Source organism: Sus scrofa, chromosome 5 (genome assembly GCF_000003025.6).
Source record: "Sus scrofa isolate TJ Tabasco breed Duroc chromosome 5, Sscrofa11.1, whole genome shotgun sequence".
Lineage (NCBI taxonomy): Eukaryota > Metazoa > Chordata > Mammalia > Artiodactyla > Suidae > Sus > Sus scrofa.
In genome coordinates this window covers 70,650,831-70,661,628 of record NC_010447.5, presented here as the reverse complement: position 1 = coordinate 70,661,628, position 10,798 = coordinate 70,650,831, and the positions used below count along the sequence as shown (strand labels likewise).

General features: G+C 46.0%; 1 protein-coding gene across 3 annotated transcripts in view; it reads left to right on the top strand.

Annotated features, from left to right (window-relative positions):
• CPNE8 (copine 8) overlaps positions 1,416-10,798 on the top strand; it is a 268,360-nt gene continuing 258,977 nt past the window's right edge. The window contains exon 1 of one of the 3 annotated variants that reach the window (XM_013997926.2): positions 1,416-2,023. In XM_013997926.2, the coding sequence (XP_013853380.1) occupies positions 1,887-2,023 (137 nt within the window). In that variant the 5' untranslated portion in view covers positions 1,416-1,886. The remainder of the gene's footprint in view (positions 2,024-10,798) is intronic. The other 2 variants (XM_021092523.1, XM_021092524.1) reach the window with 2 other exon arrangements.

Here is a 10,798-nt window from a genome sequence, read left to right as displayed (position 1 = left end):
TAAAGAAAATCACAGTTTGGAGGATTGTTTTTGATGGTTGAAGGAGAGACTGATTGTAAAAGAGACATGAGAAAACTTCCGAGGTGATGGAATGGGTCATTGCTTTGTTGGGATGGCTTCACCACATATATGTATACATCAAGATTTATCAAATGTATACTTTAAATATGTGCAGTTTTTATATACTAATAGTAGCTCAATAAAGTGAAAAAATTAAGAAATAAAAGTCCTATGGGTTGAGTATTACTTTAAAGTTCTCAACTTGTATTTTTTTTCAGTAGGCTTCCATAATAAATATGGTTAGCTTAAAAAATATACTTAGGTTTCTTCCTCCAAACTAATTTTAGGCAGTATAACAGAAATGCCTGGAGTTTCAGGACATTTCCAAATAGTAAGAAACTACAATTTAATCTCTGATAAGGAAGGGAAGGAGAAACAAAGAACCGCCGGACTTAAGAGGTGACAAGTGGTGGGCGGGGACATCAGGAAAGGAAACCAAGAGTGAACCATGAGAAGGACACTGGGCAGCAAGAAGCAAGAGGACTACTCCCTGCAACTCTACAGATTCTTTAAGCAGGTGGCTCCAAGAGAATTTAAATGTTACAACGTAGGGCAGCCCCTCAATCACGAAAACAGTTTCTCCCAGAGTTAGATGTACTGGCTGACAACTCAGTGCTTAGAGCTTTAAAGGAGGGCAGATCCCACCGCCACCCCACCCCCCTCTCGCTTTGCGATGCTCCGCGTCCTGTTCTCTGTCTCCCCCTGGTGGCGAGCGCTCGGGGACTCGCAGGCGCACGGGTGAGGCAGGAGAGAAGGTGCTTGTAATATATAGGTCGCTGCAAAGGAGGGGACCGGCGGTTTCCTCCCATGGCTTTTGCAGCTTCTGCATCCTGGCACAAATCTGGCTGTCCCAGAATCCAGTTTCCCAAAAGTGACGCTCACTCCGGCTCCGTTTTGCTTTTATCTGTACAGTTTCATTCAGGTACTGCTGGTTGGAAGTCGGAATGCCCGAGCTGTGTTCTCTGATCGTGACTTCCAGATTTTTGTGTGTAACTTCCATGCATTTGGAAATGAGGGGGCGGAAGAGCCCCAACGTAGAAGGACTGCCACCATTAGAGCCCCATGTTCCGAAGAATTGAGGGAAGAGGGAAACCACATGGTTCCCTTAAACCTTAAATAGTTTTTTTTACCCCTCTTCCACCTTAGGTCCACCCTGCTCTCGCCTTGTTCCATATATTGATCTATTATTTTACCACTGCTTACAAAATGTTGGCGATCGTCTTCAAGACCGTCCCATCATCCCCAACCCTTAAAAACGGCCCAGAGTGGACAGTCCAGAAGCGGGCACCCGGCTTGTCTGCCCTAAGGCAGAGTGGGAGGGACCTCCGTGGACTCGGAGGGCGAGATGAGGATCAGCGCGGGATGGGAAGCGGCGGACTTGTGCTGCGGGTCTGAGAAACTGGTGTGGGTGTGTGAGGCGGAGACAAATCCCAAACCGCTCGCCAAGCGGGCCAGGACTGGCTCCCCTAGACGGCTGGAGTCTGGGTCTGATACCACCTACCCCGCCAGGCTGCCCGGGCGCTCCGCAGAGCCTGGCGCCCAGGACCAGGAAAGGACCGCCGAGCGTCCTCAGCTGGGGCCGCAGCCTGTAACGAGGGGGGCAGGGTAGCCAGGAGCCCCGTGCGCCGCTTCCCCAGCAGTTTCAGCTTCAGCTTCAGCGGGACTGGCTTGCTGTGATCCCTCGCCGCTCTGCGCCGAGGTCCGCCTCTCCGGTCCCTCCGCCTTCCCGCGAGTTGCCTCCGCCTCCTTCCTCTGCCTCCACCCTCCACCCCCAACCCCGTCTGTCGGGAGCTGGGCTCGGAGCCCTCAGTCGGCCCGAGCTCTGGATGTGGGTGCCAGATAAGTCCACGGAGCCGAGCCTCAAGATGGATAGCCGCTACACCAGCACTGCGGGCCTCGGAGATTTAAACCAGCTGAGCGCTACCATCCCGGCCACACGAGTGGAGGTGTCGGTGTCTTGCAGGTGAGGACGCAGCCCTTCCCCTCCCTCCTTCTGCTCTCCCATCTACCCGGTTGGTAGCGCTTGGCACGGGGTACCCCCAGGCTATGCGCAGGTGAGAAGTTGCGCGACGAGTGGGAAATAGCCCGGTTGTAGGCTTCGAGTCGCCGCCGGGTCGAGTGACAGAGCGGAGAGCGGGAACTAGGAGCGAGCGGTGGGCTGCGGGACTGAGACTTTATTTTTCTCTGGGATACACTGTAAAAGTTGTCTGGGCTGTGACTCAGCGGTGGGAACCTGGGCCGCCGCCCACTTTACCAGCCCATTTTTACGACCCAAACCGGGAGCTGTGGGGTTGGGCGATGACGGGAATCGAAGGGGACAGCATTGCCAAAAGCGCTTGTGACCGCTGCGCGCAGTGGCCCAGGACTCCCTGTTGGGCGTGTGCAAACCTGCTCTTCGCTTGGTTGGCTCCAAACCCGGCAGCTTCTTCCCCACCCACTTCCTGGAGCCATCCTGCCTGCTTTCCCCACCCCACCCCCTTGCGGGCATTTTGCCTTTGGCCTACTAGGTAGGGATGTCGCTGCTGCCTTCCCTAAAATGTGGGAAGTCACGACTTCTGCCAGTTAAGTGGCTACATCTGAGTGTGTGGAACCACCTCTACTCTGCTCACGTACTGTACATTCAGACTCCTTCGCCTGACATTCTTTGGGTCCGTTCCCTTTACATAAAGCAGCATAATTGCCATATAACAGAAGATTTGGGGAAGGAGATGGACGGACTACAATTAAGTTGATAATGGCAACAGAAGGGGAGAGAGAACTTGTACATGATAATACCAACTCCAGCGCACTCCCTTGTTTGCATACTTGGATCTTTCTTGGTGGAAAACTATTTTTCACCTGTCCACTTTTCGCTTGTTTTCAATGCCCTCAAATTCTCCTCCTCTTCTTAGCAAAAAAGGGGAAGACATGTAATAAATTTAAGTCGTCTTGGATGTAAATAAGCCCCAAGGCTTAAAATGCTATCAACTCAATGGTATTTAAGTTTGCATTGTCACAAGACTAAGCCTAAAAGCCAAAGGAATTTTTCTTGGTGGGAAGGGGGAAATTCAAGTATCACCCCCACTCCCACCCCCACCCCCGCCACCCCTTAGCCAATTCCTTAAACTATATGCCATGATTGCCTGCTTTCTCTTAAGGCTGACCTCAGACCATGTACGATAATGCTGATAGTGAGAGCTAACATTAAGGTCTTGCCTTATTGTGGTCACTGCTTTTAAGTGCGGCCTGAAATTTCTTTCTGTTAATTGAGCGAGTGAAACTGTATGGAGAATTCTTTTGAGACATTAATTTCTAGGCCTTTTTCTTTTCTCTGAAGCTGGCTTTGGATGCTAGAGGAGGTTATTAATATATGCAGATAATGCATAGCCTAAAGTCCTACAATAACAGTATTTTCTAGAATTTTTATTCTCTACTGAACATCCTGCAAGTCTGAATGGCATGTGGCCTGTAGATTGAATGAACATAAATATAAATTAAATCTGAGTTTCATAAGCTCTTTAGGGGTGATGGGGAAATTATACTTTAGCTGGTGTTTCTGCCAATAGGGTCCGCATTTAACCACTCTTTCCTGTCCCTCATTGTGGCCCCCCCCCCATGCTTGTTTGCTGTGGGTGTGCTGGGAATCCTGAGGTCAGTTGGCTTTAAGCCAGTTTCTTTCCAAGTGTTACCTCAGAACCTGGAAATCCCCTTGTTCCAGCCATTTAAAAATATCATTGATTTGGTGTATTGCTTTTAATTTTCGGTTTTTTTTTCAAATGCAAAAAAGTTCTGAAAGAGAGAACCCAAGTGATTGTGGTACTTAAATTGTTGATCATCGAATCTTGAAATGGTAGATGGTGGTATCCTTTGAGCATATGAGACCTGGTTATAGATTCTGGCTTTGCGACTTACTCGTGTTGTTATCTTGGGACAAGTCTTAATCTAAGCTCCCCCGTCTCTAAAATGAAGATAATTATGATATTTATCTTGTATAGGGTGTTATCACAGTTTAATAAAATGATATATGAAAAGTGATAACAGTGTATAAGACAAAAGACAATGTTAAAATGTTAGTTATTATAATGTTGGAAATAGTATTTATTGAATAAATGTATTATATATGATTCAGCTATGGAATTCTGTAAATAGTCCTCTTTTCAACTTCAATAAGCTGGATAAAGGCCAGGATAGAGGTAGCCTTGGGGTACCTGTCCCTTCTTTCTCTTTCTTCTTTGATATGTATAAACAGCTTATCTCCAAGGTTGTTTGTAAGGATTTCTCTTAGCGAAGTTATAGGCCCCTTGGCCTTACTGTGGGCTAGCAGAGCAAGGAATTACCTTGCTTTTTTATAGAGAAGACCTCTGATGATTTGCTGATAACCCTTTTATAACTTCCTTTCCCTGTGCCCCATTTAAGACTTTTTAAAAGCTTTATGATGGGAGTGGTTAACGATTCTGACCAGGAACCATGAGATTGCAGGTTCCATCCCTGGCCTCGTTCAGTGGGTTAAGGATCTGGCATTGCCCTGATCTGTGGTGTAAGTCGCAGACGTGGCCTGGATCCGCATTGCTGTGGCTGTGGCATAGGCTGGTGGCTACAGCTCCGATTGGACCCCTAGCCTGGGAACCTCCATATGCCACAGGAGCGGCCCAAGAAATGGCAAAAAGATTAAAAAAAAAAAAAGGAGTTCCCGTAATGGCGCAGTGGTTAACGAATCCGACTAGGAACCATGAGGTTGTGGGTTCGATCCCTGGCCTTGCTCAGTGGGTTAAGGATCCGGCGTTGCCGTGAGCTGTGGTGTAGGTTGCAGACGTGGCTCAGATCCTGCGTTGCTGTGGCTCTGGCGTAGGCTGGCAGCTGCAGCTCCAATTCGACCCCTAGCCTGGGAACCTCCATATGCTGCGAGAGCGGCCCTAGAAATGGCAGAAAGAGACACACACACAAAAAAGATTTATGATGTTTTCATCTTCATGTTGAGGGAGGTGAGAAAATCAGCACATGAAGCTGGAAGGTAAATATAATTCATGGACATCCTTTAGTCTACTCACTGGAGGAAGGGTTTTGAGTGGCTTTTATATGCAAGAGAAGTTCTCTGAAAATGTAAAATCTGGTCGGGAGGTAAGTATAAGATTGTGTAACACGTGACAATGTAGGACTGAATCCAAAGATGAGGCTCCTGTTTGGGGGGGGGAAGAGAGCATTATGGAACAGAGTGCTTAGAATACGCTGCACAGAGGAGATGGGGCTTGAAGGGAGACAAGACAGACTGTTACGGTTTGTATGAGTCCATGGAGTTTCTGTAGCGGCTGCAAGTTGATATGTGAGAGTGACAAGCACCCTTTTTCTAGATGTATTTATGTAGAGACAAGCCCGCTACTCTCTGACTTAGCCTCTACTCATTATTTAGTTCTTCTTGAGTTCATTTTGTTATTATGTTAATTCAGAGCATGTTAAGTTATTTACTTAATTAAAATGTCTATAGCTGAGATGATCCAATCTTAGAAACATGAAGTAATTTTTATAACATTCCCTTTTATTTTGAAAACATTGATATAGAATGAGGCAAACCCAATGGGAAAAATAATATGCAGAAATCACCTGTTTTCCCTGAGACCTTGATTTGTTGCCCTAGTTCTCGCACATTGTTTTGATGATTTTTGTCATTTTCTGTGATGGAGAAATTAGCTTACCAAGTATAAAAGCAGAGAGAGCAGTCTGTATTTCTAGGCTTTGTGGGTTAGCTATCATATGTAAACCTGCAATAATCCTGTAACGGTGACAAAGCAATAATCCTGTAATGGTGATAAAACTAATTTTAAAACCTAGTGTGGAAAGAAGAATCCAAAGTGGAAAAGTAATGAGTGCCAACTTTGTGTTAGGAATTCCAAAAAGCACTTCCAATCGTAACTTGCTTTGCCTAATCTCCCACCACTCTTTGCATCACCATGTGCTTGCTGTTTGTGGCTTACTCTACGCCAAAGCTGGTGCCAGGTAAATGCGGCTCCAGAGCACATAAGAGGTGCGGCCCCAAAGCGTGGGCTGTTGTCCTATTGGGCCAAATTCTTTTTGCCCATGTGGCCTTGCTCATGTGGTTCTCTCCTCCCTAAACATTCCTTCCTCCCTTCGCCTCCTCTTCCTGATGAGCTTGTGCTCCTTCCTCAAGGCGCAGTTTTCTTACGACTGTCTTTCCAAACTGTGCTGTGTTATGTTCTCAAAGCAGTTGGTATGTACAGATAGCATAGTTATATCATAATCTTTGGTCTCTGTAGTCTCCTTGAGGAGAAGTTTTGTCTCTTTTGTGTCCATGCATTCTGAGTGTGGATGCTGTAATTCCCTGAATGAATCGTGTGGCGTGAGGAAAGGGGTTCACCTGCTAAAATACAGTCTCCTAGGCCCCACCCCATATCCATTGAATGAAAATTTCTGGGACTAAGGTCCAGAAATCTGTACTTTTAACAATTTTACCATGTGCTGGTTATGCACACTAAATTAAAATATATATATATTGGTAGCATGAACAAATCTATGAATAAATCAATTCTGTCATGTGACTGGTAGTTATTAAGTTTCTCTTTGCTTTGGATGGTGCCATTAGTGATCTTTCTCACCTTGTACCACTTATCCCAGCATGCCAACGAGGTGTTGTCAGGCTCTGCTGACACTGCTGCCTTTTCCAGTACACAACGTTTATGAATTTACACAAGGTTTATGAATTGACTTTTGGAAATTTTGTACCAGACTTTTTTTTTTTTCTACTGGGTTTTTATTTTTTTCTACTGAAAATAAAATTTTCATTACACTAAAATTTTTAATCTACTGGTTCGATGAGTAAATGACTCTCTGACTGTAGCTCATGGGCTTGGATTAACAATACCTGCATTAGGAGGTGGCACAGCGGGTTAAGTATCCAGAGTTGGCATGGCTGTGGCTCAGGTTGCAGCTGTGGCATGGGTTTGATCCCTGGCCTGGGAACTTATGCTGTGGATGCAGCCAAAACGAAACAGTACCTGCACCAGTAATGCGTTAGGAGAATACTTTTCAGTGGTATGCCGGAGCTGGCTTAAGTGGGACTGAGGTAGGAATTTGTGTATTTGTGGTGAAATAAAGATTGTCACTGTGAGATTGTCACTGTCAGAAATAGTGGTGTCAAGTTAGGCTCTGTCTCTGGTTTTACTGCTTTATGGTAATACATGAGGTTGTCTGATCTTTTATGATCCATGAAAGTTTTGACAGCCTGCAAATGAAACAAAAAAACGACCCACATTTGGTATGCTTTTCTGTTTCTTCTCCTTTTCATATGGTCCTTTCCACATCTTTATTTTTCTCTCATTTTGCAGACTTTTTTTTTCTGTTTCTCCATCCACTGGTGGCATATGCTTTGCAAGTTTACGTGTTACAGTTCCAATTCATTCAGTGATTAATTGACCCCTGGGGAAAGCAAATTCAGATTCCAAGAGACAAAATCTGATCGGCCCAGTGGGAAGTGGCCCGGTTTGAAACAGATAGCCATGCTGTTCTGAATCTCTATGGTGAAAGAATCAAAGTATTCACACAGTTGGCGATTCTACCCCAGTCAGCATTGGTTTCTCTCTTAGACACACTTTACCCTTATTTTGCCAGACAAAATGTTTGACATTAATCTGTGAACGGGTTTCAAGTGATGCTGATAGATAATAAAGTTACTTTAAACTAGAGAAATTAGAATGCCTGTTATCCTGTTAATGACGCGTATGACAGGTAAACTGAGGGTCAAGGTATGGCATGGCCGTAAGAGCCTGTTCTTCTGGCTTTGCAGTTCCAGTGGTCTAGCAGTTCAAAATGGTAGTTTTGGGGGGTTGTCTTAACCCCAGAGTTTCAGAGAAATTCGTCCTAGGGGCATTTTTGGACAGTGATTTTGAAGCCCCAGTGTGGGAATTGTCCAGGTGTAGCTTAGCAGAGAAAAGCTTTACTCATGTTATAGTTTTATCGATAGTTTGGTCTGTCTTGAATTTTTTTTTTTTTTTAGCATTTGGGGTGTTCCAAACAGCCTTGGGATGTGGAGAATATGGGTCTAGAAGCAATTCACAAAGCAGGGCCCATGGGAGAAGGTGCTGATTGCTATGCTCTTTTAGGTACAGTATTTGTACCTAAAACAGTGAGAAACCTACATTCCCTATTTGCGTATACTCCAGGCAGAGAAGAATGGTTCTTTTAAAAAGGGTTTTATTCAGTTGTTAGCCTGTTTTATAACAGTAACACTTGCTTATTAGAGCAGCTTTGCTTAGCTTTGAAGAGCATGGGTGTGGAACCCGTCCAGCTCCCCCACTTGATAGCTCTGAAACCATGAAAAGTTACTTAATCTTTATGTTGCTCAGTTTTTTTCATTTGTAAAGTGGAGATAATAATAGCCCCTAATTTTCATTTTTATTTTGAAGATTACATCAGTTAATTCATCTACATGAGTTAAAATACTGCTTGTCACATTACGTAAACACTCAGTAATTGCAAATGGATATAAATACAAAATAAAAGTCCTCCACTCTTTCATCAAACTATAGCATTTAGTTTGTTTCTGTCTGTTGGGAGGTGGAGATATGGAATGATATTCTTGGAACTTTGAGACCAAAAAACAAAGCAGGGAACTCCGTGCAGTTATGAAATTTATTGTGTGTGACTTACTTACAGGTAGGAGGGATCAGGCAGAAAGAAGATCCAGAGGCATTTGCAGCTGCCAAAAGAGGTCCAGGGGACTTAAAGGGGCCAGAGTTAAAAATAGACTATGACCACCAAGTGTGAAGCAATTCCAGGCAGACTGGAACTGGGAGCACACCCTCTCCCCGCCCCCACCCCCACCCCGCCCCAGGTCTCATGACTATCAACCATCTACCTCAGCAAAAGGCAACTCTTCCAGCTTTCATATTAGATGAAGGCAATGGTGAATGTCTAGAGGGAACTTATCTGGCTTGGGCACATTCCTTGTGATAGGCTAACGCTCAGTCATGTGGAAAGGGCTTCAGGCCTAAGATGGAGCCAGTGTGGTTCCCCGACGCATTCCTGCACAGTCTTACCCACCATCCTTCCGAGAATACCCTAGAGTCAGATATCAGGAGTTTACCTGCCATGCCCATTTATTGTCCTCAGACCATGAGGTTAAAAGGCAGAAGAACCCCTGGCATTCAGAGCCAGACATTGGCTACAAGTCCACCCACCCAGCAGTCAGAACGGTTGTGGACATCCGCGTAGATGGTGGCCTGGGACAGGAACACATTAGTGGAGGTAGGTGGCACTAATCCTAGAAGGAAAAGGCTAAGGATGATGAGATCGGTGTTTAAAGGCAAACCTTCAGTCAGAAGCAGCACCACAACTATATGGTCTCCATGTGCTGGGATCACCCCAGGCGTTGGCACTTTTTCCCAGAGGACAATACCAGACTTTGGTCTCTTTACATCTGAATGGAATAGGGAGATACTTTATGTGGGTCTTCTGTAGGGGCTCATAAAAGAAGCCCTACTTCAGTCCCCTATCTGATTTCTATGGGAGAGATCTCTTTGGTTTTGGCTGGGCCTTCGCTTAGGTACAAAGATTGAGGAAATACTATGCCAGGGCCTAGCCCTTCCTCCCAAGGACTAAGGATGCCAAACGACCTGCAAGGGAGAATACCATTGAGGTCTCCAATCTCAGGTAGTCTGCCCAGCTGGGAGGTTCTGTAGCACTCAGGACAAGACCCACATCCCATTGGATGGGTCTCAGTCCTCCTTCTAAGACGAGTACCTTTAAGGCCCTTGTTGGCAGAGCAAGTGCAGTCAGTCTTTCACGAGCAGATGTACGACCTGCTGTGGAGGCAAGTGTTGAACAGCCAGATGGCCTGAAATAGTTGCGGAGAACATCCTGTTAAGTGCCCATCTGGAGAAAGCTTCTTTAGTGTCTCTTTCAGTATTCTGTTTATTCTTTCTACCAGCCCTGGGACTGTTGGGTTATGTGGCAGATGGAAGGTCCATAAAATCTCCTGGGCTTCAGCTCATTCTCGTACATCATGTCCAGTGAAGTGGGTTCCTTGGTTGCTGTCTAGTGGATGGAGATCCTGTACAAACCTTCCAATTGGGTCAAGCCCCTAATAGTGGGTGTTGGATTTCCCCTTTTACTAGAAAAGGCAATATATCAGCCAGGTCTCTGCATCCACGCAGGTCAGTGCATATTTTTCTCCAGATGAGGGCAGGCGGCTGGCATAGTCCGCTTGCCATCTGGTCAGTGGGCTACAGCTGGTCTGATGTGAACAGGAGTGTCTCAGGGGTTGTCATCAAAGGTTCTGTACATGGGGGCAGTTCTATGAGCTGCCTGCCAATTAGTGCATTTGATGGGGAGTGCAACTTCTTGACTGTATCCCAGGTGGTTTGGGAGCCTTGAAGTCCTGATTTTGAGTGAAGTCACCTGCCATGTCTGAGGGAGTCTGTAACTCTTCCAGGAGGACAGCTTCCTCCTTGTCTAGAGTGTCTGCTTGGTGGAGCCCAGGCAGTGCAGTTGGAGAATGTGCAGAGATGCCAGCACAGGGTTGCATGCACACATCCCAGATATCCCTCCGTAGCTCATTCCCCACAGTGGCTTCCCATGATAGTCCAGCTTTCCTGGAGCCATGGCACCATCCACAAGGTCATTCCTTTCCATCCAGCCCCGCTGTCTGTGGCTGAGCAGAGGGGCATAGATTCATGATCCGCAGCATCCTCAGTTCAGCCTATTGACCACTCTCCTTAGTGCCTTCTCCAAACCAGATGACCCTGGAGTC